The sequence below is a fragment of the Macrosteles quadrilineatus genome, unplaced genomic scaffold (assembly GCF_028750875.1).
Source record: "Macrosteles quadrilineatus isolate MER2022 unplaced genomic scaffold, UCM_ALF_1.0 Scaffold_201__1_contigs__length_191814, whole genome shotgun sequence".
NCBI lineage: Eukaryota > Metazoa > Arthropoda > Insecta > Hemiptera > Cicadellidae > Macrosteles > Macrosteles quadrilineatus.
In genome coordinates this window covers 434-28070 of record NW_026542794.1, presented here as the reverse complement: position 1 = coordinate 28070, position 27637 = coordinate 434, and the positions used below count along the sequence as shown (strand labels likewise).

At 36.1% G+C, this 27637-nt stretch overlaps 1 protein-coding gene across 1 annotated transcript in view; it reads right to left on the bottom strand.

Moving 5' to 3' along the window:
• The window catches only part of LOC128982218 (polycomb protein Asx-like), a 37306-nt gene extending 10045 nt beyond the window's left edge, over positions 1 to 27261 (bottom strand). The window contains exons 1-4 of the mRNA XM_054401284.1: positions 27216 to 27261; positions 26161 to 26450; positions 16969 to 17154; positions 2041 to 2217 (exon numbers count right to left, since the gene is read on the bottom strand). Of these exons, the coding sequence (XP_054257259.1) occupies positions 2041 to 2217; positions 16969 to 17154; positions 26161 to 26450; positions 27216 to 27261 (699 nt within the window). The remainder of the gene's footprint in view (positions 1 to 2040; positions 2218 to 16968; positions 17155 to 26160; positions 26451 to 27215) is intronic.
• Between the last annotated feature and the right edge of the window lie 376 nt (positions 27262 to 27637).

The window sequence follows — 27637 nt, the reverse complement described above, 5'->3', positions numbered from 1 at the left end:
TATGGTATTTTTAGAATATAGATGCAATTTTAAGACTTATTTACTCTCAGCATATTCTCTATAAACTTACTCGTTTAGGAGCTACATGACACAGAATGTACACCGTGGCATGTCATTTTTTCTTAGTTGTAATACCCTGTAACTCCTAAACGAGTAGCTTTAGACAAAAAATGCCAAGAAAAAAAAATGTTAAAAAAAAATTTACTTTCTATAGATTCTATAAATTATAGGGCCTCCTATTAGAAAATCAAACATGGTGGTCATATTTAAAAAAATGGAGACTAAAATTATTTTCTCAACTTGACTAACATAAAAACCTTCTTTTTTCATAAAACCCTGATTCTGAAAATGATAGTTTTTTCCGTGCAAAATGTCGGAAAACTACGGAAAAGCAGAAAATCTTTTTGTTAACACAAAAAATTGGTAATGTACAATCAATTTAAAAGGTAAAGCGAGCTGAACAAGAATATTCAAGGAGTTTTAAGATATGATTGATATTAACGGAGATACGGTCGGAAAACGGAAAAATAAGTAAGCTACGACCGTAAAAGTGTTGTTTAGGTTAGGTTAAGTTGGGGGCCAGGTTTGGTTGGATTAAGTTGGGTTGGGTTACTGACAATACCAATGTAACCTAACCTAACCTAATCTAACCCAACCTAAACTAAGTTTTGTTCAAGGAAAGGCTCTAGGCCAGGATTTTAAATTGTAGAAAAAGGTGGATAGCATCTAGCTTACCTTGAAAGTGTAGGTAGGCCATAGAACATGTAGAAAATACACTGTGCATATAATATTTCGTCCCCTGAGGGACTTGGTCATGTGTAGAGAAAGCATAAACCTAACCAAAGCTTTGTACAGTAGACTCCCTTTTATACGAACCCCTTTTAACTAGACATCGGTTTAACTGGACTACACTCGGCAGAAATGACATCTCTTAAACCGGACAATTTTTATCAGCACATTGGTTTAACCGGACTAGATCGGCAGGAAGTGGGCGGTACCGTAACGACTTTCCTCGTGGGAAAGATTTGAGACCGATCACAAGTCTTTATACAATGCTCTCCTAAATTTAAGTCGAATATCACAGTAAACGGTCCATTTTAACGAGTTTTTGGGGACGTCGGTTTAACTGGAATAACCGTTATCCGGACTGGCCTCGGTCCCGAGGAGTCTGGATAAGTGGGAGTCTACTGTATCTCCGTTAATATCCATCGGATCTTGAAACTTCTTGCATATATAATTTGAGTACCCACATGACCTATTTCCGCGAAAATGTTTTTTCCCGTTTTCCGGGGTTTTTCGAAGCAAAAAAAAACTATTATTTTCAGAACCAGGTCGTTATTTCCTAGATTTTTTAAAAAGAAAATTTAATTTTCTGAGGGTACACTGAGAAGGTAAGATTTAGCAAAAAATCCAAGGCAGTACCAATTTAACTGTATAATAAATTAATGTATATAATAAATTATAACTTAATTATAACCTGTAGAGGTAGGTTACCCGTATACAAAGAAATTTATAATAAAAGGTTAAATTACCTGTGTCCGCCAGTCGATCCTTGTGCTGTGTCCTATTACAGGATATGCATTTCGGCAGAATAAATTGCCATCATCAGTCCTAATATAAGATCTTGATCTTCCCCGTAGGGTGCGTCTTGAAGTTTTGGAACACGTACACGAACTTAACACTTATATACATTAAGTTCGTGTACGTGTTCCAAAACTTCAAGACGCACCCTACGGGGAAGATCAAGATCTTATATTAGGACTGATGATGGCAATTTATTCTGCCGAAATGCATATCCTGTAATAGGACACAGCACAAGGATCGACTGGCGGACACAGGTAATTTAACCTTTTATTGTATGTCTTACCGATCCGGAACAACAACAACATAAAATGAAGAAATTTATGACAGAAATTGTTCTCACAAAGAAATTGATGAATTTAACCCTGTATTAACAATTAATCATGATGAGTGAGAATACTCCTATAGCAAAAACTGTAGCCCTTTAAATTGAAATTCCACTGTATCTTACACCCATACCTCAGGGTTGTTGGCGGGCTGCGTGTGAGGCAGTACAGCCATGGTTACAGGAATGCCCTGTGATGAAGTGAACACATGTTTGACTAACACTGGGGCTGTTGGCCTCTGTTGGTATGTCCTCTGCTTGCCTGCCAGCACCTTGGCTCCTCGCGACGACGTTACCACGCTGTACTGCGTCTAAGCATTTACAATTGTTGATCAGTATCATTAACTCTTGGTTCAGATAAAATCATTCTTTATTTGTTATTTTACATAAATAACATGTATTGAATAGAGTCAAATGTAGGCTACGAATACATATATACAACTATTACAAAATGCTTAAAATATATTATAAGATTTACTGTCAACAAAATAATCTTTAAAAAGTGAAGAATTTCTAACTGAATATTAAAACAGAAATATATAACATCATTGCAATCACAATAACATAAGCAGTTAATAAAATTTTAAAAAAATATAGCCAACATCCATTTTCTGGGCTTAAATACAAAAATTATACAAAAAAGGTTTACTCATCATGGTGAGTGTTTAAATGGTTCTCTTAATTTTTCTATGGAAATCAAATTCAAATTATGTAACCTACTAATATTTATTTTTTTAAGTTTTCTATGAAATAAAATGGAAATTTGATTAAAAAGTATTTTAGTGTTCTTTTAAATTTATTTGAATTGTCTTCCCTCTTTATATGAGCTGGCAGGTGTTGCAAAAAAGTTAAACCTGAATAATTAGTTATTTCTTTGAAAAATTCCAATTTATGTCATGGTAAGTTATTTTTAAACCTAGTTTTATAGTCACCAGTATTGATTGAAGAGGAAAACTATAGACGGATAATTCATAAATATACAGAACTGTTAGGATTTTTAACTCTTTAAAATATCTCTTAGCTGAATCTCTTTTTTGCAGTTTCTTCATTACATGTATAGCCTTATTTTGTTTTATAAGGATAGAATCCAAATTGGTCTTTGTTGTTGCTCCATAAATAGATATTCCATAAGATATGTGATTATGTAGTAATTAAAAATATATAATCCTCAAAGTGTCTATGCTGCAGATCTGAGACATCTGTCTCAAAGCATATATACAAAAGTCAATTTTTTAACAACATGTTTAACGTGATTGTTACAGTTTACAAGGTTGGAAAGCCAAGTGGCTAGTTAAAAGTTTTTTGAAGAGGAATAGAGTTCAGCTAGCATACATGAAATAGAGTCTAGGGGATAATAGAAACACAATAAATTGTCACAATACGTAATCAAGCTAAAGGGAGAAAGGTTGCTGATACCAATTATTGATACAGTTATAGTAACTATAGTTCGGCCGCTTAGAAAACGACCTCCTCTAGCGTTGGTTTAGCATAAGCACGCAGGTCGCTTTCTAAGCGGCCAAACTATAGCTGCTGTACCCGTGCGTTGCAACGGAGATGACACTGGAGAGAAATATTTGGTCTTTAAATTTGTTATATAAAATAGCTACAAATCTGCATTTGGTTTTGGAAACAAAACTCAATTGGACCTCTTAGTTAAAAAAAATATATATATTTCTTGAAAGCTAGGCTAACTTATAAGATGTATCATAAAGTATGATTTATATTGAGGGGCAGATGCATACATGAAAATACTGCACTCATGCCATTTAATTTTAAAATGATACCCTTACTTAAAAGTTAAATGTTTATTTAGTTGAAAAACTTACATATAAAGCCAATAGCCAATAAAATAATCACACGACATATGGTAAAACAAAAAACTATTTATATTGATTTCACATACAATTGATAATTTTTATTCTAACTACTGTACTATTGTATTGCGCAGGGACCGGCGATTTTGGGCAGCATTTTTGTTGGGAAAAACTGCTCAAAACGCTAGACACGAACCTGGATCCTCACTTCTAGGAACAAAAGCTAAGATTTTATGTAAATCAATTTTAGGCTCTGGGGAAGCACCCACTTTAAGTTTTAAGTTTAAGTGTAAATTAACCTATGTCATGTTTGACATAAATATTATTTTTATTTATAAAATTTACTCCAAATTTGAGGATTGTTTTTATAAATATAATATAATAATTTTTAATAATACTATCAGCGAAACTCCAGCATTGCCTGGGTCAAAATACTATGCACAATAAAACACATTTTTAAGCAACACTTTAATCAACGTTTATTTTCTTTAAAAATGTTTAGTCTCTTCATAGCTAGGGTAGTGGTCCAGGACCTCCAGGTCCACATTCACAGACTTTCTTACACATTCACAATTGTTTTTCAACAATTTGTACACGTTTTCCATCCATGAGCAGGTTTGGATTTTTCCTTGTTGTCTCATTCTTGTCATTCAATTGTCGTCTTTGAGTGTTTTTAAGTCCCTTATTAAGATGTTTATTTTGTCAATGCTGAGAATTGTGGCTGCCTTCAATGGTTGTTTCGACGTCTCCTCTTTAAGTTTTAAATACTCAGCTTTATCAATCTTCTACAGGTCCAAGAAGCAACTCCAAAGATGGTTTAGCAGGTTTTTTTTGTCCTAGGACGCTAGGCACGAGCCTGGGATTGTTTTCACATAACTTCAGGCTAGACCTAGGGGTTGCGGCAATATCACTTAGATAAAATCCATTGGTGACTTGGCGGGGATTGAACCCAGGACCTCAGGGACTGAAGTCGCACGCTCTAACCACTGCGCCAGCTCGCTCCCCCGATGGTCTAGCAGGTAGGCTCACCAATTAATTGTCCGTCTCAAAGCACTCTTAACCTATTAACCTAATGAAATACCTAAAAATCCACTATACCGGTACAGGCACTAGGCCTAAAAAAAATCATAGTCACTAAACAAAGCCTTTTTTATATCTTTTTTTTCAACAAGCCTGCACCCCTCCCCCCCCCAATCCCTTTCAGTGCTACGGTCACGAAAAGTGCTAGGTTCCGATAATTGGATTACGTAATTTAACAAAAAAATTCTAAGATCCGATATATCGGATTTTACAATAATGCATACAACTCTGCTGTTTAATGTGATATTTTCATGCAGAATGCGGCAAATTGAAGGGGAATAAGTTAGCTAATAGGAAATAACAAACACCTAATGTTTTTATATAGTGCGTGTGCCACAGTGATGACGTAATCTACGTGGCAGTGGCGTCTTGCCGCTTGGAACGTAGTAGCAGACTACAGCTGCGAGATGCTTTGCTTACAATCGCGTATTGTGTGTTTATATTGTGTTGCGTGTTGTTACATACATCTAATTCCGTTATTGTTGATAACAATTTTGGAGTAATATGGGCAACCAAAAACGTTCTAAATCGCCAGTTAGCGAGGGTACAATCAGACAATTTGCTAGAGAATCAGGACTGAACATTGATTTTTGTGACAGTGAAAATGAAGGTTATGATATTAGTAGTCTGAGTAGTGATTTTGATGTTGACGATACGGATGATGATCCAACTTTCAACCCTGAACAACCTAGTACATTGTCAGGAATTCCACCACGAGGTAATAGGCTACCTTTGTTCATACCAAGATCCAGGCAAACGCCCAACTATGAGACATCTGACTCAGAGGCAGATGACCTTGAACCAACTAGGCCTACACCTAGGGCTGTACCTAGAGGTGGTTCTAGTACTTCTAGACGTTGTAGAGGTGGTAGGAGTAGAGGCAATAGAGGTAGAGGAGCTAGGGCTGTCAGACCAAATGTAGCACGTACACAAAATGTAGCAGAAGACAGCAGCAGCTGGGATGAGGTCAAAGAGGGTAATGACCAACCTCCTGACCATGGATTCCAATTTTTAGAGCATAGTGGGCCTAAGCATTGCCCCCCACCAAACTCAAAACCTATTAGTTACTTTTCATAACAACCTCTTTACTACAAATGTTTGTAAATAACACCAATCGATATCCCCGTAAGCACAGAAAACGTACTACTATAACCAGAATGCCAACCGCATGGTAAAAAGCATTAAGCGGTTTGAGAGAGCTTTGCCTGTCAATCCGTAGGCAGCGCCACCAGCGTTGCCATGCAATAGCATAGCAACGCTGGTGGCGCTGCCTACCGATTGACAGGCAAAGCTCTCTCAAAACACTTAATGCTTTTTACCATGCGGTTGGCATTCTGGGTTATAGTAGTACGTTTTCTGTGCCGTAAGCTCCATGGGAATGACCAAGACCTGTCCCCTTTTAGCCGGCTAAGAAACTGGGTGGATGTAAATGTGGCAGAAATGAAAGCGTTTCTTGCCATCATTCTAAATATGGGGATGATTAGAAAACCGAGCATAGAAAGCTATTGGGACACTCATTTTAGTTTGGAGACACCATATTTTGCAAAAGTGATGGCAAGAGATCGTTTTCAGGCAATTTTAAAATTCTTCCACCTCGTAGATGTCGACACCCTACCTAAACGCGGAGAGCCAGGATATGACCCTTGCGGAAGGTTTCAACCCATTATAGATCATGCTAATAGATTGTTTAAATTTTATTACTATCCAAGCAAAGCATTATCGGTTGATGAATCTCTAGTTGGCACAAAAAAACGAGTCCCCTTGACTCAGTACATGCCTGCAAAGAAACATCATAAATGGGGCATTACACTCTGGGTCTTTTGTGACTCTGTGACACGATATTGCGTACCGTACAGTTTTATTGTTATAAAGGGGCTCAACGATCCGATGACAATGAAAGAATTGTGGAGACTGGGTTGGACAGCTCGGTTGTGATGAAACTGTTAGAAATGGCAGGATGTCTAAACAAAGCCCATCACATGTTCCTTGTCAATTTTTTTACCTCCATTGCCCTAGCTAGAACATTATACAGCAATAAAACCTTCCTCACTGGTACTGAGAAAAGACAAAAGAAGAATACCAAAACAATATCATCTGACAGTGTAGCTAAGCCAGTTACTTATTCCATTCGAAGATCTGATCAAGAATTGCTAAGGAAAAAAACACAAATGGGGGGGGGATAGATTCAACCGATCAGATGTTGTACGTTTATCTTGACGAAAGAAGAACGATGAAACACGCAAAAATGTTATATTTAATGTAATTGGCAGAATGGTTCTGAATTCATACATTCGTTATAAATTAAATACACCTGGGAAAAAACTGGAAAGGGCTGACTTTATGAGGGAAATAATTGAGGATTTATCAAATGAATGGTTGGCTACAAAAAGTGTTCCAGCGGAGTTAGGAGGGGGTGGGGATAATGTTGAAGTTGCTCAAAATTTGGGCTATGGACTAAAAAAAATTCCTGATGGTAAGGAAAGAGTGTGCAAATTGTGCTTATATGAAAACCATCCTGAAGGGAAAAGGCGGCGATCGAGGACAGTGTGTGTGCGGTGTGGGGCGCCCGTACACCCAGAATGTTTTGTAAATCATGTCTGTTTGTAAAAAAAGACAACATGTAAGGGAAAAGGCGGCGACAGTTAGTAGTTACACATATTGTGTAAATAGTATATTCAAAAGACTACCTAATGCAACAGACTAATAGTAATAGTATATTCAAGACTAGGCCTGCCTAATGCATTTTGCAAAGTGTTCGAAGTTGGTTTTCTCATAACCTGCGCAAATCAACATTTTGGTAAGTTTTTTTTTATTTATTTTTATAATGTTTCTAAATAAAGCTATTTGCATGAATTTTCAGGATTTATTCATAGTAACATACGCTTTCAATAAAAAATAAATATGACATCATTACTGTACTTCAAAATTTTAGTATGGTTTTATGTAAAAAAAAAAAATATATATATATATACAGGGTGTCTCAGACCACCCGACCGGCTTGTATAGCTCCAATATGAAAGCAAATCTAAACCTAATTGCAACTGGAACCCCCTATTTTGACCCCAAGGAATTCAGCTAAATTATTTTCAACCCCAAAAAAGCACCCCAAAGGGCAGATTTTGGGGGGTGGGGGTGGTTTTTGGGAAATTTTCAAATGTAAAGGGGGGTCGTCTTATACCTCTTTTTAAAGGTCCTTTAGTCCTGAGTATTTTAGTGGAAAAAGATTTAAATTATCTTCATCCCTATTTACAGGGTGTTCAAAAACGTACGAAAAACAGACCTTTGAACTACTTTCCACTGTAAAGAGGTGGAATTTCGTGGGGGGTTCAAATTTTGATAACACTTTAATTGCTAAATGAGCTTTCAAAAAACTCTGGTTTCAACCCTTTTGCTATCTTTTTACTTATGTTACGCATTTTCAAACTTTTGAAGTTTCAAAAGCTGTTATCTCAAAAATTTCAAATGGCAACATGGGTTTCATTACAAACCACATTGTAGCCCTTAAAATTTGCTATAATTTTTGTATTTAATGTTTTTTGGTATCTTCATTGGTTAAAGAGATATAACAAAATTAGTGTATTTTAATGTTTTATTAAGTGTTTGCTGTTGCAAATGTACACCTCTAGGTCTTAATTAAAACAAATCTTGTCTAAAAAAATAAAATAGTACTCAGATTGTTGATCTTGAAAGATTGATAAAGGTAAGAACACAACTGCAAATATTCTTAGTTATTTTACAATTCCATGGCTCTAATAGTGCTTTGAATGAATAATTTGTTTGAATCAGCATTAATAGCCTACATACCGATGGACTTCTACAAATGCTTAAATTGCCTTCCATTTTGTTCCATGCAAACCCCAACTCTGTTTATGTACGTAGTACTTCTTCTCCACTATTATGGTACTGTATTGCTATTCTACTACCGCAGGTGCATTCACCTCTCGCACAGATCCAGTAAGTTCCTTATAATTTGTTTTATATGATCATACGTGACCAGTTTCACGCACACGCTCATTGATTTCATGATGATTTTTTCTTTATTTACCAGTAGCATTTATAGACAGAATTCATTAAATTGTAAAATAACTAAGAATATTTGCAGTTGAGTTTTTTCCTTTATTAATCCTCCAAGATTAACAATCTGGTTAGTATTTTAATTTTTTAACATAATTAGTTTTGATTGAGACCTAGACTTGTACATTTGCAACAGCAAACACTTTGAATACCATTTAATAAAACATTAAAATACACTAATTTCGTTATATCTCTTTAACCAATGAAGATACCAAAAAACATTAAATACAAAAATTATAGCAAATTTTAAGGACTACAATGTGGTTTGTAATGAAACCCATGTTGCCATTTGAAATTTTTGAGATAACAGCTTTTGAAACTTCAAAAAGTTTGAAAATGCGTAACATAAGTAAAAAGATAGCAAAAGGGTTGAAACCTGAGTTTTTTGAAAGCTCATTTAGCAACTAAAGTGTTATCAAAATTTGAACCCCCCACGAAATTCCACCTCTTTACAGTGGAAAGTAGTTCAAAGGTCTATTTTTTGTACGTTTTTGAACACCCTGTAAATAAGGATGAAGATAATTTAAATCTTTTTCCACTAAAATACTCAGGACTAAAGGACCTTTAAAAAGAGGTATAACACGACCCCCCTTTACATTTGAAAATTTCCCAAAAACCACCCCCACCCCCCAAAATCTGCCCTTTGGGGTGCTTTTTTGGGGTTGAAAATAATTTAGCTGAATTCCTTGGGGTCAAAATAGGGGGTTCCAGTTGCAATTAGGTTTAGATTTGCTTTCATATTGGAGCTATACAAGCCGGCCGGGTGGTCTGAGACACCCTGTATATAAATAAAATACTTACATATAAAAATATGTACTAGTGTATATACTCTTGAAATATTTTAATCCATATTTATATATTTTTATATTTGGGGAATTTCATTAGTTACAAAACAAAACAAGTTTCAAGTTAATACCTTGAAAATTAGGCAAGTTGTCAAGTTTTTCACAAAACATTACAAATCGCCACTTTCACCCTAGCACTTTTCAGATATTACATTGAAAAATGCCAGCATTTTTCAGAAAAATTAAAAAAAAGTTCTAGCACTGAAAGGGTTCAACTAATTTATAACCTCAATTTAATAGGTCTATTTTCTAAAGTTTTATTCAAAAAGTTATTTCATAAATACTTTTTTCTATGGTTGGTTGTTAAAGTGTTTTTGTACAAATAGACCTGGGTTTTATTTTCATAACCTATATCCAATCTACACTAATGAAAAATATTTAGTTTTAAAATTTGAAAAAGGGATATTTTGTTTTAAAAATAAAATAATTAAGTAGTCTAATTTAAAATGAGGTACCGATGGTAACGGAACCAAGAACAGAGAATCAATTTTGGTTAGGAACCGGTGACGGTACAGACATTGAAAAAGTGGTACCGACCCATCACTAGTAGAAATTAAATATGTCATAAATACTTACTTTTAGCTTTGTATGGATTTAAGCAAATTTTAAAATGCCAACCAGGGTTGGTAACAAATCTAAGAAATGTATTAATGACATTATTACCAATAATAGGGTTAAAAATAACAAAAGGTTAAATTTAGAGTTTGGGTTGTCTGGCCATAGAGATCTGTGTGTCAGAAGAGTTTCTCAACACTGAACAAATTACATGAATTGGTACAGTCGCATCTGGTGTACCTCCCGCCGATTAAAATCCTGCCACAATAATTTTTTATAACACTTACGACAGTCGAGGGAGTAACTGCCGTAATAACTGGCCTAAAGAACAACTAAATCCTCTGGCTATGATAACATAAAAGTGGATTGTGTCAAAAGAATTGTAAATGTAATTTTTCCTGCCTTAGTTCACGTTCAAAATTTAAGTTTTGTAAATTATGTTTTTCCGCAGATATTAAAATTAAGTAGGCCTATAGTAGTTCTGTTTTGGAAAAAATGATAACTTAAAACTTGACAATCTAAGACCAATAAGCCTTTTGTCTGTTTTCTCTCAAATATAAAAAAAAATTACAAAATATGTTTGTTAATTTTTTTTAATAATTAAAGTTTTTTTAGTAACAGACAATTTGGGTTCAGGTAAATCCACAGAAGATGCTTTGATTACAGTTACTAACAAAATTCATAGCAACTGCAACTTGAATTTAAAAACCACAGGCCTGTTCATAAATTTTAAAAAAGCATTTGACTTTGTAAATCACACAATTATTTTAAACAAATTAGAAGCTGCCGGTACCAGAGGTGTGGCTTTAAATTGGTTTAAGAGTTTTTTTAACTCAGAGGAGCCAACAGGTAAGAATTAAAAAATAATATCAGCGAACTCCACATTGTTACTCACCGGTCAGAAGAATACTGCTGCTGCTGTCCTCAGTTGACTCCTCAGTTGACGACAGTTGGTACTGATAGGGCTTTTGGTAATATGTGGCCAGATCATATCATGTATAACATCCCTCCTTTCATGAAATGAACTTGAGACTCCTGGTAAGATTTATGTTTTGTTGTAAAATAAATGCTGTCATAACCAATTTCTTCTTTCACAAATCAACAAAAAATTCTTCTTTCAAAAAATAAAACTCTTCCTTCACACAGAAAAAAAATTAAAAATTCTTCTCATACTTAAGGCCTGTATTACATGTCCTGCTTAGTGTTTGTATCGTTCTGGGGTCTTGATGTGACGTCCAGAACAAGTCACTCGTCTGTTAGCTGTATTTGTTTCCATATCGAGTGGTCCCAGATCTTGATGGTCATTTAAAGTGTTGTCTACAATTGGAGCTGATTTCTTAGTGGGACTGTTAACTTGGGTCATGTTGTCATCTACGACTCGGTCAAGTTCATTGTGTGTTAGGTTTGCCTTTGGTGCGTTTAAGAATTCTCTGTTTCTTCTATACAACTTTCCACTAACATCTACCACGTACGACCTCGGTGATTTCTTCTCAACCATCTTTCCTGGAGACCACTTGGGATTACATTTTGTCGATTTCTTCACGAAAACTTCTTGGAAGTTCTATCCTAATAAAGTTTATATTTTCTCTTCTTTAGGCTAAGTTGGTCTTGGACTGAGCACTCTGTCCTTGGTACTAACAAGTTCTTCACTACTGGTATGAGCGTTCTTGTTCGAAGAGACATCAAGCGTTGAACGGGACTTGAGTTGATTCCTTCAGTGGGAGTGTTGCGCCACTCTAATAAAGCCATCCATAGATCTTCTGAGTTTCTTTCAGTCTTATTAATTAAGTATTTTGCTATCTTTACAGCTGATTCAGCCTTGCCATTACCTCTCGGGTGATATGGCGACGATGTGACGTGATTAAACTCCCATTCTTTTGCAAATCTGTGTAAGTTAGCTGTTTGAAACTGAGCTAGTGAATTGTCAGTCATCACTGTTAAGGGGCAGCCGTGACGACTGAAGTTTTTCTTTGCAATTTCTATCATAGTGGCTGATGTCAGATCATGCAGTTTGTCCAATTCAAAGAAATCTGAGTAATAGTCTACTGTGACAAGATAATTGTCATTTTTGTGGTGAAATATGTCAAGCGCTACTCTCTTCCACAGTAGATCAGGTATTCTACGGGTCTGCATAGGTAAATGAGCAGGAGCCGGTGATAATTCCAAACAGGCCGAACACTCTTGAACTGTCAGTCCTCTGACATATGTGGCCAAAATAATTTAAGCCTTGCCTTTCTGAGACTGGCATCAATGCCGTGATGACTCGGGTGTATTCTGTTTAACATCTCTCTTCATAGCGATTTTGGCACTACTAAGGGTTCACCCCTAAAAATGAGTCCATCTTGAATACTAATTTCATCTCTGTATGTCCAATATTGTTTCACTTCATTTGGAAGGGAGTCATCCATCTTGTATGATTTTTTTTTACTGCAACAAGCTCTTTGTCCTGGTTGGTGTGCTGCTTTATCTGATCAAGTCGATCTTTGGTGACATTTAAATGCTCCGTGGACGATATTACTTCCAATTTGTTGAACATATTTTCCTCCTCTTGTATTTGGTGTACTTGTCATGATTCTAAGTCCTTTTCATCATTTCTTGTCTTTGTTTGCGCAGCTCGTGACAGGGTGTCTGCTATATACATCTTGCTTCCTTTCTTGTAAAGGAGTTTAACGTTGTACTTTTGTAGTTTAAGCATCATACATTGTAATTGCTTGGGTGCAGACAGAACAGACTTTTTGAAGATATTAAGCAGAGGCTGGTGATCTGTCTCCACCGTTATGTCTTCTTTGCCACATATTAACAAAAACGATTGCAAGCGAATAATATGCTCAGGCATTCTTTTTCTATTTGAGCGTAGTGTCTCTCTTTTTGGCTCATTGTTCTAGATGCCTAGGCCACTGGTTGGCCTGATTGGATTAAAGCACATCCGAGACCTGTGTCACTGGCGTTACATTGTAGCGTTACAGGTTTTGAGATTCTCGAAGGCATTCGTATGGGTGACATCCCATGTCCATGGCACGTCTTTTTGTGTCAGTTGTCTTAAGACTTCGCACCGATCGGGTAATGTAGGGACAAACTTAGCCAGATAGGTTACAAGTCCTAGAAATCTCTGTAGTTCGGTCACACTTTTAGGTTGAGGTATCTTCTGAATGGCTAAAATTTTTGTATTGTCTGGTTTAAGACCGATTTGCGTTAGTAAATGACCCATATGGGCTAATTCTTTTTCTCGCAGTTTGAGTTTTTGTTTCTTTAACTTCAAGTTCCTTTGCCGAGCTCGTTCAAGTAAATGCTTCAGCTTTATATCATGGTCCATGACCGCTTCATCGTATGTGTCACCACACCCGTAGACCAGAATGTCCTCTGCTATGACGTTGACGCCTTCTAAGCCGGATAATACTTCGTTGAGCCGTGTCTGAAATTCCCTTGCTGCATGCTCTAAGCCAAATGGTAAGGCGCAACCAACGGTAACAACCTTCAGGAGTCCAAAATGTCGTTAAGAAGCTCGATGGTTCATCTAACTCAACTTGCCAATAACCATCATTGGCATCTAAACTAGTAAATACTTTAGCTTTGGTTTAATTTCGTAGAATTTCTTCATTGTTGGAATTTTGTAATGCGATCGTTTTAGAGCCATATTGAGGTCTTTGGGGTCAATACAAATGCGTATCTTGTTATTACGAGTCACAACAACCATGCTGCTTATCCACTCTGATGGTTCTGATACTTTTGTGATTACATTTTTTGTTTCCAATCCTAACAATTTAAGTTTTACTTTTTGTTTGAGTGCTATTGGTACTCTGTGAGGAGCATGTTTGATGAGAACAACATTACTATCTAATTCTAGATGGTACTTTCCTGGGAGTTTGCCTTCAAAAACATCATTAAATTCACTAAGAATGTCCGCTCTGTCCCAAGGTTTCATCGTTTCTTGCACGGAGCACAGATTCTCTTTAACTTCTATTAGGCCTAGCTTGGCACAAGATTCGGCTGAAATTAAGTGCTTTTGATAAGGGGACTTAACTATTTGCAAGACTAAGTTGTAAACCTTGTTGTCAATACCACATTCAAGACATGTTGCCCTACCGGTACAATGACTTTGCCATGTAGCATTTAAGTTTGATTTGACTTGGCCTGAAATGAGGGCTGTGATCACAAATTAATTTATTGTAATCTTCAACGTTAATTACGTTACTGGAAGATCCAGTGTCTATCTGACATTTAAAAGTCCTAAATTTACCGTTACAACTTAGTTGTAACTCAGTGAACCATTGTTTCGTAAATTATGTGCAGTAGGACTATAAGGAATGCTACTACTGACTTGGAATAGTGAAAACAAGAAGCTTCGCTATCGTCATTACTTGATGGTTGTGATTCCTCACCAATAAAATGCAGTTGCTTACAGTTATATTTAGATTTAGGCCTACTAGAGGTCTGTTGTCTGTTAAAATTTGCATTTGCTTTTAAATAGATTAGCTATGTAAAGTTTAACTTGTTTGCATACAATAGAGAAATGGTTAAGTTTACCACAATTTTTTTTGACAAGTCTTGCCAAATGCAGGACATAGAGATTTTTTCCATTGATGAAGGTTTCCGCAATAGATACAAGTCTTAGGTTTAGAATAACTTTAGTTGGTCCTATCTTGTGAGTAGACGGGCGATGTCTTATTCAATACCTCATCTTCGGTCTCTTTTTGAGTAATAATCCTCTTCAATTGTTTATTTGTAGCTTCATGAACTTTACAGGTGACAATAGCCAAGGTTAATGTAAGCTTAGAATTTCCCAATAGCTTTTTGCGAAGGCTGACATCTAAAACACCTTAAACTCGACGATCACGTATGAGCTCAGACTCCAAGTTCTCATATTTGCATGAGGATGCTAGATGACGCAGCCTACAAACATACTGATTAATGCTTTCATACGCTTCTTGGTTGGCCGAGCCAAATAATGGCGATGAAGCTTAAGCTTGGTTTCTTTTCAGTCTCTTCTTCTTCTATAAACAGGCTTGGGGCACCACCGCTGCCACCACGTTACTCACCGGTCATAAGAATACTGCTGCTGCTGTCCTCACTCCTCATACTGGGCTTTTGGTAATATGTGGCCAGTTCATCCCATGTATAACACACATTGTAAGGTCGGGTGTTCCACAAGGATCCATGACGTCAAGTAGTTTATTTTTAATTTTCATAAATAACCTTTTGGAATTAACATTCAGAGGATAAATGCATTTGCGTACAATGTTGCTTTATTTTACTCGCATCAAAGAGAGCAGGTGATATATGAAAGCATTACACATTACTTGGCGCTGCTGAGAGAATAGTGTGTAAAAAACAATATTCTTAACCTATTTGAAACTTTCTGACATTTCCCGTCCAGCTCTATCTTCCCAACAAGACTATTCTTAGGTTACCAACTGGAAGACCTGAAATGAAGCATAGTACACTTTTCAGAATTCAGTTTTAGACCGAGATCATCTGACCATTGCTTAGTACTATGAGGGTAGTATCATTGAGTATACACGTATAAGAGTTGTCACATAATGCTATTAGTTGTTACCAATTTTGGCGACGAAGTTCGGGCCGCTGACGCTTGGGTCGCGTAGTCTGTTCAGAATCAGAATCAGAATCAGAAAAGCTTTATTCAAGATTTATACATTATATACCTACATGAAATATATGCATAAATACAGAATGGCGTCAAAACAGCTTATTACTAATTAAAAATACTTTGTTAAACTACATAAAACAGGAAAATTTAATTAATGTAATTACATGTTGTAAAACTCTTCAAATGAGTAAAATGCTCTATCAATTAGTAACAGTTTAAGTTTTTTTTTTAAAAGACCTAATGTTTTTTATATCAAATATTTCTTTTGGTAGATGGTACAAAAACCTAATACCTGCAGCTGTTGGTTTCTTGTTATAAAACTCCAGTTTGTGTTGTGTTACGGATGGATAATTTTTATGCCTAGTATTATATCTATGATTATCCCCCAGCAGTGGCACCTTGTCTTCATAAGCCCTCACATGCATAATAGTGTGCAATATATATGAGCTGTAAACGGTTAGAATTTTTAATTTAGGAAAATATTTTTTGGCCGATTCTTCATCATCCAGATTTAACATGATTCTTATTGCCCTTTTTTGAAGGATTAGAATACTTTGTAAATTTTGATTACTTGTAGCTCCATATAACTCAATACCAAATGTAATGTTTGAGTTGATATGTGCATGGTAAACCTTAAGCAATGTTTAAGTGATGTTGGTAGTGCAGTGCGCCTCTGAGGACCTTTTAACCATTTAGCATTAAAAATTTATTCTAAAACAACGAAACTAGAATGACAAAATAAAATTTTATAGCCTACAATAAAAGCAATAATAAAAAAAAAAAAACAACCAAACTGCCTTACTAACAAGCTCGAGGTGGAGTAGTTCGGCCGCTGACGCTACTCTGCAACAGCGCTCTTCAGGTAACGATAACTTCCATTGAGTGGCTACTCTAGTACGTGTATACTCAATGGTTATATGGTATATGTTGCTCCCAAATTGTCCAAATTGTTATGACTGACTTTTGTGAATAACATTAAGAACTCTACTATTCAACTTCCATTAAAAAACATATAGATATTCATCGAGTTAACAAATATATTTATTAGCACATTTACAAAGCTATGTTTGATTGACTGGTCTACTTTACCTTGTCAGTTTTGCCGATGAGCAGTGATGGTGGAGGTTTAAGCTGACACCGCAGCTGGTCTCTGTTAGGACTGTTCTGTATAACAGCCTGACATATCTGATAGCTCCGCTCCAGGTTGACGGCTCCTGGCGGAGGTTTACTGGACACATTACGAGACGATCTGCCACCCGATCCACCAGAACTGGGCTGTGAATAAAATGAGAATTCTTTTTTTATTTAGCGATGTGATGGTTGCAATTTTTATTGATTCAAGTTTTATTTGATTGTTTTTGGGTATTTTCAATTTAAGGAGTTAAAATTAACACAATTATATTCTACAATTATCATAAATAATATATTACAAATTGAGTAGCCTGCTATAAATTAGTATTTATGAAAATAAAGAATGGTAAAAATAAAAATCTTTATTTGTAATAGGAAAGATAATTGCGAGATATGTTGACAATGGTGCCGTGATCGTGGGACATGTTGAAGATGGGGCAACGAACGCGGCATATGTTGACAGTGGCTTTGTGATCGCGGCAGATATACAGTCATTAGGACATTGTTATGAGTAAACATTGAAAAATTTATGATTACTAAAGCCTAAAGCTTATAATGCTTTTCTGTAAGTACCCATATCAGAGCTAAATACCCAACTCAGTTACCCAACAGTTATCTATTTGTGGTTAGCTAGCATTATTTATAGTTATTTATTAGATTGATGTTCCACAGTTATTCGCACCAACAATTTAATTTTGTTAGTTAAAAGTTTTGTTCCTTGTATATTTTACCCATTATTTTTTTCAAAACTGTGCTAATTGATCTTGGTTGACATTATTGCTAACTCCAAAAATAATTCTTTAAGATTTTTAAAACAAACTCTTTTTTGCACAGAAAAAAAATCTTGTCCCATCCCAAAAGATAGAGAAGGAAATAAATAGGTTTCTTGTCCCACCATGAACTAAAAATACAATCCCGTCTATCTCTAAATATGGGAGAGCAAGCTAGTCTAGTGGTTAGAGCGCAGAACTTAGGGTTCAAATCCCGCCAAATCACCAATGGATTTTATCTAAGTGATAATGCCGCAACCCCTAAGTCTACCTGAAGTAATGTGAAAAACAATCCCGGGCTCGTGCCTAGCGTCCTAGGACAAAAATAAATCTCCAAAAGTTGGATTTTTAGTTTGAGACGAGACAAGACAAGATGGGATTTTTTATTTCTGATAACATTTTGAGACAGGATTTCCCTTCTCATACATAACGTGAAATGCATGTTCAACATTTTTTCCTAATTTTGTCACATTTTTTAATACCTACTGATTTATGACAGATGACTGGTTAAATACAAAAATAATATTAATAGAGAAGAATATTTAAAATCTTTTATTAAAAATATTAATAAAAAACTTTATTAAAAAAAATACAAATATTAGGCTAACTAATTAAGTTTACCTTATCTATCTATACCCTATCATATACTATTATTATATAAAATTCTAATGGTGTCTGTCTGTATGTGTGTTACTAATAGGTGCAAAAACTACTGAACCAACTGGGTTTAAATTTTACAAAAATAAAGCTACCATCAAGGACCATTATATGACTATTCACACTTTGATACTGACCGTGGGCTTTAAAAGTTCTGAGGTGAGGATTTTAAAAGTAAATATTGATTGGTCTCCATGGCTGCAATGAGAATACTAACAATGTTTACATTTGCTTTGACATTTCAATGTAAACAAGAAGAACTGCCAAATTACATATTTCACAATTTAAGACAGCAGCTGCAGTTTAGGACAATGAAATTAAATATAATATTTCACACAATTATGTGGTTGGTTTATTTAATCTAACAATTTATCAAAGATCATTTATTCAAAAACTATGTCAATGATTATAGAAATTTAAAAAAATATTCTAAAAGCGTTGCTGTATCAACTCAGGCTCTGCTTTTGATTTTTAAAAGTCGAAAATAATGTTATTGACATATTTTCATGGAAACAGTAAGAAAATTACAATGGATAGATGTTTTGTATGCATTTAGAGGCTACTTTAAATAAATTCAAACTGCTTAACATGTGTTATATTAACTTAACATAACTTGCACATCACATTGTTTTTTTTTATATAAACAATATGTAACGGGTCAAATGTGTAGGACGTAAAATAACGGCTAAACCACGAAACTTAAACAGCTGAATGTAAGCTGTTGTTGTGCCCAAGTCGCGACACTAAACTGACATCGTACCTAACCTCAAATTCCAAGACCGCAGACGATGTTGGTGTCAGTTTGGTTGTTTGGTTGTTCGACTGCGTCTGAGGACGGGCTACGGAAAAAAAGAAGAGCAGCGGAGCCACCTCTTGAGTGGTACGCGGCTATAAGCATGTTGAAGCTGTCATGCGCCTGCCTTCGCCGGCACGGGACTCAGCTGACTCTGTTTGTGCTGACCAATCAGGGAATGTTTTAACCTTCGTCTCGAATCTGAGACGAAGGTGAAGAGAGAAGAATAAGGATTGTCATTCGGATTCCCGGCCTTTTAGGCATTCGTTCGTTCGTCTTTGGTTTGAAGAGATTTTGTTCAACTTCTTTGTCGTTTTAATCAGTTACGTTTCGCGAGCTCTGAAAGCTTGCCGGTAAATTAAAAGTGGTGTGGTGAAAGTGTTTTGAGTAAACAATCATTTTCGTCATCTTGGTAAGTTTTGAAATAAACGACTCAGGTTTTCGTACCTTACCTTACCAGTTTTTGGTTGGGATAACTTTGTCGAAGTTCGTAGGCTAGGACTGACTCTCCGATCTAGTCATACATTTTAACCAACTAATTTGGTAAAGTACTGCAGTTGGTGACATTGCTTTTTAATTACGTTTCATAATCCATCTTGGGACTTTCCTTTTTAGTTCTTAAACCCTTTTAAAAGTTCCATAAACGTCCCAAAGTTTGTTCCAGCAGACAGGTTTCTGCTGGACAAGTTCTGTCGAAGTTGGTTCAAGTTGACCACGTGAGAAAGTAGAAGTTTGAATTTTCGTTCTGGCTCAAGGAGCAGTTTTATTTTTAGTTCAGTTTTTCCCGTTTCTGGTCTTACCTGGGCAACTTAAGCCAACTTGTTTTTTTGTTTGTTTGTTTAATAAACTCGGACTCTGTGGGAATTAGGCTAGGCTAGGCCTATCTCATACTAACCTTGTTTGTTACAGGTTAACGTCTTTTAGTTGTCTCGTTAAGTTAGCTAGTAGTGTCACATAGATATTTGCCCACAGAGTCAAGTTAAAATAATTAATTTCCCCACAAGCCCCAGACTAGAGTGGTGATTTCAAGTGTGGTGTTTGGTAACCCTCAACATTCGTCTCGAGCTCTGATAACCAGGGCTATCAAGTTTAGGCTACCCAAATCACTATCGAATCCTGGGAAAATCCCCGCGACCAGACTTGGGCGATTCCTGGGATCCCGTTTATCGTATCGGTGGCGTAATTTCCCACGTGTCGCCAGCCAGGAAAATTACGTCACAAATATATAATAATACTAGCTGTGTGCCCGTTCTACGCACGGGGATCTTATAGTAGTCAGTTGAAACCTTCTTATATTAAGATTAAGAACAGCAGTTAGTTTGCATATTTGCAGATATGCTGGCAAAACTATTATATATAAACCTTCGCAAATACAGTATCTGACAGTTCAAGCCAAAATAAATGCTTCGCAATTAAATGTCACCCGGATCGTTATGGTCCATATGTCCAATGATTAAACTAAAAAATGTTTTATAGATCCATGAAGCGTAGCCCTAAAGTAGGCCTATAATTGAAAGTTACTTTCCACATCGGTTAACTTAAACGTATTTAAAGTACTACCTCAACCTCACCATTTAACACTTTATTCCGGTTGACATTTTCAGTATCAAAGGTGCTCTTGTCCATTCCGTGAAACACTGAGAAATAAGGACATTAATGCGTTACCAACAGACATACACACAACAATCCAAAAAAGGCCACGAACTATTGATACATAAACAATATAAAGGCGTAAACAATTCATGATGGTTTGCCTAACAAATGTTTTACTCAAATAGGTTATCATTTTCTTAGCATACCGGGTAAGCTAAGATTTGGAATCCAGACAGAAAAAGCAAAACTTATACAGAGTTAAGACATCACTTAAATTGAATACGGACAGCTCTAATAAGTAAGGTGCAACACCAACGATAACTAATTTGTAAACTACAGTGATATGTTGGTACCTACGTAAAAATGATTCTAGCAGCTACCAACGGTTCTAAGAAAAAGAACCAGTACCTACGTAAGAACCTACCTAAGAACTATAGTACATCCGACCAATTAAATACATTAATATCTAGTCCCGAGGTTATTGATCTCTTGCTTTTGGATTTTCTCGTAAAAAGTTATAGCGTAAACTTATCGGTGTCAGCTTGAAAAAAAAAACAACCTTACCCAAACAACTTTTTGTTATTTAATAGATTACGCATTCTCTAAACAATGATTAGTATATCTATTAACATTAGAAGGAAATGTGACGAAAATCACACAATGTTGGGGTTTTGGTCATTTGTAATTATATTTCTTAAGTAGGTAGGCCATGTATTCTATGGAAAAGTACCGGTATCAAGGATCGTCGTCAAAAAGGTTGTTAAGAATAAATATGTAGGCTTACGTACCCAAGATATGAGCTATGGGCCTATTGGCTGTATGGTCCAGCGATTGCATCACACGGTGAGTAGAAACAGAAAGTGACACATTGGAAAAGCGAGTTTAGCACTTCCTCTGTTAAACCTCTGTTACAATCACCCACTGCAGTTGTGATTTTTTACTTTACACTTTACACAACCGCCGTCAATGAGTGGAAACCTTTTTTGTAAGCTATTGGCGACGATCATTTCAGTGTCCCAGCCCTATACAACACTGATTCAAGGTCTTCTTTCTGGTTGTCAAAACTCAAGAAACATTTTATACTCAAAGAATTTCTGGTTCCGATTTGGACGATGTCTAGTTATTTAATTTCATTTACGGTTACACTATTAGACTATATTATTGCACTTGCGATAAATTAAATCCGTTATGTAAGAAAAACACTTTTAATCTCACTTGGTTGGGATTTGCTTTCAAAACGTGATTCGAAATGGTTGCGGTATTTGTAAACAACATTTGTAAACATATCATTGACAGCTAGAAAAAATAATCTTGATCCGAACAGCTGTTCGTTATTTCATAGACGATTATGTGATAAAAATTGAACGAAAATTTGAAAAAAATCGCACAAAACTGCATTTTTGAACGTCCGTAATTTTATTTACAAAGTAGTGAGGCTATATTTAAATCACTAAAGACACTTTCGCTAATCCAGTGAATACATTAAAATGACTTGGATCTTGATAGGTACTCTGGTTTTCACGGAGAAGATTGCGTAAAATGCCATCTTGAGTGTTACAGACAAAGGGAAAGACAGACAGACAGACAGACAGACAGAAATAGAGATAACATAAAAAGACTTAAAAATAACCTAAAAGTATATAATTCTGAGCAAAGTACAGACAAAACTCTAATTTTATTTATATAGATATATAATGTAAAATCCTGTTTACTGTGTAGGTAAATTTAGTTATATTGTGTTTTGCTCTATGCTTAAATTAAACTAAAGAAGATCATCAATAACTAAATTGTACGTCATTATTGATTTTTGTGTTCTTAAATCTGTTGTATGTGTAACTATATTCAATTATCAAATGGTAATACAAATAGCCTACTCTTATTTTATCTTAACATAGCTTTCAGTTAACATTTATTTTATTTGATAAATTTTTTATTTGCGTTTTGTCAAACCACTGATTAAATTAAACCAAGGAAAATATCATAAAACTAAGTAGTACACAGTGTTCTTTTGTTTCTAAAATCAATTAAGTGACTTGTTTTGGCTATGCTAAACATGTCTCACACTGCTTAGGCCTACACTTAACAAAACTTCTCATCATTTGTGATGTAAAAATCAAAAATTATAAAACAGTTAAAGCAATATTTACATGTAAAGAATTAAGTACCTGGGGACTGAGCTTTGCTCGGGGAAAATTATTACTTTACTCTGAAAAGTATTGCAGATACATTAATCCACTCCCAATCTCCACACTGCTAACCTTCACTACTTACTTCACCACTCCCTACGTCGTGGACCTGTTTGCCCTCCTTCCCTATACCATTTTAGAATTGCATATACATAAATGCCACAGACAGTTCCCACACTCTGCACTGCTAGCATTACTACTTCCTACACCATTTCCTACGTCATGGACCTGTTTTCCTCTCCTCCCTTCTCGTAGCATTTTAGGATTGTAGATACCTTAATGTAGTTCCCATAAACAGTTTCCAGGCTCCAGACTGCTCGCCTTTACTACTTCCTTCACCACTTCCTACGTCGCGGACATGTTTCCCTCCATTCCCATAGCATTTTAGGATTGTAGATACCTTAATCTAATCGTCATAAACATTTCCCACACTCCGGACTGCTCACCTTTACTACTTCCTTCACCACTTCCTATGTCGCAGACCTCTTTCCCTCCATTCCCATTGCATTTTAGGATTGTAGATTCCTTAATCTAATCGTCATAAACAGTTTTCACACTCCAGACTGCTCGCCTTTACTACTTCCTTCACCACTTCCTACGTCGCGGACCTCTTTCCATCCCTTCCCATAGGATTTTAGGATTGCAGATTCCTTAATCTAATCGTCTTAAACAGTTTCCACACTCCAGACTGCTCGCCTTTACTACTTCCTTCACCACTTTCTACGTCGCGGACCTGATTCCCTCCCTTCCCATAGCATTTTAGGATTGTAGATAACTTGTTTTAATCGTTATTAACAATTCCCACACTCCGGACTGCTCACCCTTGCTACTTCCTTCACCACTCCCTATGTCGTAGACCTGTTTGCCCTCCTTTTTTATACTATTTTAAAATTGCAGATACATAAATGCCACAGACGGTTTCCACACTCTGCACTGCTAGCCTTACAACTTCCTTCCCCATTTCCTACGTCATGGACCTGTTTTCCTCCCTCCCATTACATTTTAGGATTGCAGATACCTTAATTTAATCGTCATAAACAGTTCCCACACTCCAGACTGCTCGCCTTTACTACTTCCTTCACCACTTCCTATGTCGTGGACCTGATTTCCTCCCTTTCCATAGCATTTGAGGATTGCAGATACCGTAATCTAATCGTCATAAACAGATCCCACACTCCACACTGCTACCCTTGACTATAGAATCTAGTAATCTTCAGTATAATCTTTGCTCAATAGTAACAACTGATGTTTTTCCTTTTGTACTGTGTTTTGTTTTGCTAGTATACTGTGGATAGACAAATTACAAGCTACAAGTCTTTTGTTTACTTTTTCCTTGTTATTTAATTCAGCCAACATGGTTACCTAGCAACCCATAAGACTAATGTTAAAAAAATGTGATTTTCAATTTCATTTTTCTACGTAATTAGATTTTTGATGGCAGTTCTAATTGCAGTAAACTCGTTTTTAGGCCAGAAATAAACTATATACAACATTTGAAGAAAATCGTCGGAGCCGTTTTCGAGATCTTGGTGCAAGCATACATACATACATACATACATACATACATACAAGCAAACTTTGCTCGTATTAGAGTATAGGATTAAATAAGAACGCCTTGGTAAACAAAACGTAACAATAGCACTCTCCTGTATTGCGGGTATTGCATTGACTTTCTGCAGGCTTTTTAAATTTTTTTTTATCTAGTCTCAAAAAATCTCAATCAAAATAAAATTTCGTCTCATAGAACAATACAGGGTGATTCAAAAAGGACTTTACAACTTTGAAAATTCATATAAATCTTATTAAAAAAGGTACAGAGCTGGTTTTGGTGTTGTTTTAAAGGAAAACACTTCAAGTTTTTTTACCTTAAACTAAATATGTTCTATGTGACTTCCGTTGGATTTGGGAAAAATAATTATTTAGGTATGAAAAAATAGTGAAAACCGTTAAAAATTTGAGAGAAATTTACAAAATGTTGAAAGTAGGGCGTTTTTTGACGGTGAAGGAGTGTGCACCCACTTCTAGAGGTGCTAGGGAGTTGAAATTTCGCACACTTGTAGTTCTTGGTCCCAAACCACCAATAAAATTCCAAAAAGTCGCTTTTTCAAATTTTAACCCCCCTAAAAATCCAAAATGGCGGACCTCTGAAAACGACAAAACGCGTTTTTTTCAAACGGCTATAGCTCGAAAACGGTAAGAGCTAGAAAAGATTTGAGGGAAAAACGTAGGTTCGGAATTAAATTTCCTACAAGACACTTTTATGCGTTTTTCGAAAATCGCACTCCTTTGCCGTCAAAAAACACCCTACTTTCAAAGTTTTGTAAATTTCTCTCAAATTTTTAACGGTTTTCACTATTTTTTCATACCTAAATAATTATTTTCCCCAAATCCAACGGAAGTCACATAGAACATCTTTAGTTTATGGTAAAAAAAACTTGAAGTGTTTTCCTTTAAAACAACACCAAAACCAGCTCTGTACCTTGTTTAATAAGATTTATATGAGTTTTCAAAGTTGTAAAGTCTTTTTTGAATCACCCTGTATTTCAATTTTTTCAAAATGTTGAGACACGTCCATTCCTACAAATAATGAAACACAAAAAGAAACCAACTACACTCTGTTGAAAATCAAAAAGTGCAATGTCTAATACTGGACAATTTCACACACACATTCAGATTTAACAAAAAATAGCTACTTGTGTTTTAATTTCCAGCCCCCAAAAAAGTACAGGTGTGCAGGTCATTGGTATTTTTGGGTCAAGTAGAACAAACAGTTGGCCCGGGAGGTTGATTAAGCCTGAACAAATTCACAGGCCAAGCTGGTTGGCGTGACCATGGCTGATGTTCTCGGTTTTGTTGTGACTATAGAAGACGATGACAATGTCGCTTTGACTGCGGCAGATGTTTATGATTTTTCCCCTAAAGAAATTCTTAATATCGTCACAAATGTGGAAGATTTTGTAGCCAACATTGTAGACAAGGTTATAGGGTATAGGGTATTGTGTATCTATTAGTTCTTGGAATCTTAATTTTCTCTGGTAAGCTAGCTGAACTCTATCAATTTTTAAAATCAATTTACAAGTTTATGATAATTATATTATGATTATATCATTATCATATATATGTCAATAAACAACCAGTGTCAAACTCTTACCTTAGGCTTCGTGGGCAGTGCTCGTACAGCTGTTGTGGTAGTCAAGGCTAGGTAGGGTACAGCAGATGAACTAACCACTCCTTGTGGCGGGGGTTGATGTGGCGGAGCAGATGTCACTGGGTTGATGGAAGGTAGACACACAAATGTAGTGGGGGGTATAACATTGACAGGCGCCGCAGTGGTCTTGGGCAATGTGTCGTCTGTGGGGGCTGAGACTCGTGAACCACTGGCTACACCTCCCCCCTCCACTGTACTAGACACCTGACTGTCTACCTCGGGAGTCAGCGTCACTGTAATACAACACTCAATCATACACTAAAACATTCCATGGTTTATTGGTTTGTACAAATCCAACCCTTTCTTTAATGTAAAGACTTTTGATAGGATATCAATCTTTAGCTAAATGGGAAGACAACACTCAAGTACAAAACACAAAATCTTTGACCTTATAAACAAACATTTTTCATTGTACTTACAGATTGACTTTGAAATGTTTATGTTGGGAATAGTTGGGGTATAGTTCAGGTCTTAAGGTAGCCAGAAGTGGTTGGATTAATTTTTTTGGCCTTTATAAATAAAGCGTCATGTGATGAGAGAATTCTTCCTATTTGGGTAAGCCTGCTGTCCTTACACCTATGCTTTGTAATCTGTTACATCCTTAACTCTTCTTGGAGGATGGAGTCAGTTACATCAGAACCTAGATTAACTGTGGTTACATTACATAACCTCATGACCCAAGAAAAATACTAGGGATGGACTGGTCCCAAAAATTCGGGAAATATCCGGGGGAAAATATTCACGATTTTCGGGACGGATTACATTTGATTCGGGAATATTTCTGGACAGCATTTGATCCCATTGTCGGCGATTTTCCTGACTCCGCTATCGCGAGAGATGTTCACGATAGTTCCATGACCGCGAGTAGCTTCGATGATCGCGCCGTGACCGCGAAGTCATACCGACGATAACGTTGTGACCTGGGAGTCATACAGTCGATCACAACTTGACCTCAGAGTCATACCGACGATTCCGCCGAGACTGCGAGTCATACCAACCGTTCCTGCCGTGACCGCAAGTGATTTTGATGATCACACGAGTCATTTTGACCGCGAGTCACAAGTTTCTATACATGTATATTTAACCCATTCTTTGGTTTTGATAGATCAGTGCTACAAATGGTAAAAGTTTATTTTGTTTCTATTTTCTGGTAACTGCAATACTCAAAACTTTCTTTTTATGCACAGGAAAAAATCTCGTCCCGTCCCGAAAATCGGGAAGAAAATAAATATCCCGTCCCGAACTAAAAATTCAATCCCGTCCATCCCTAAAAAATACCAAGATAATTTTTAAAACTGTGTTTCTTAATTCTACTGCATTAAACATGCATAGTATAATAAACTATTTCAGTCTATTATTCATATGCATTAGGCTCCCACATCATAGATTTTTAAATATCACAGTTCATATGAAAAAATAA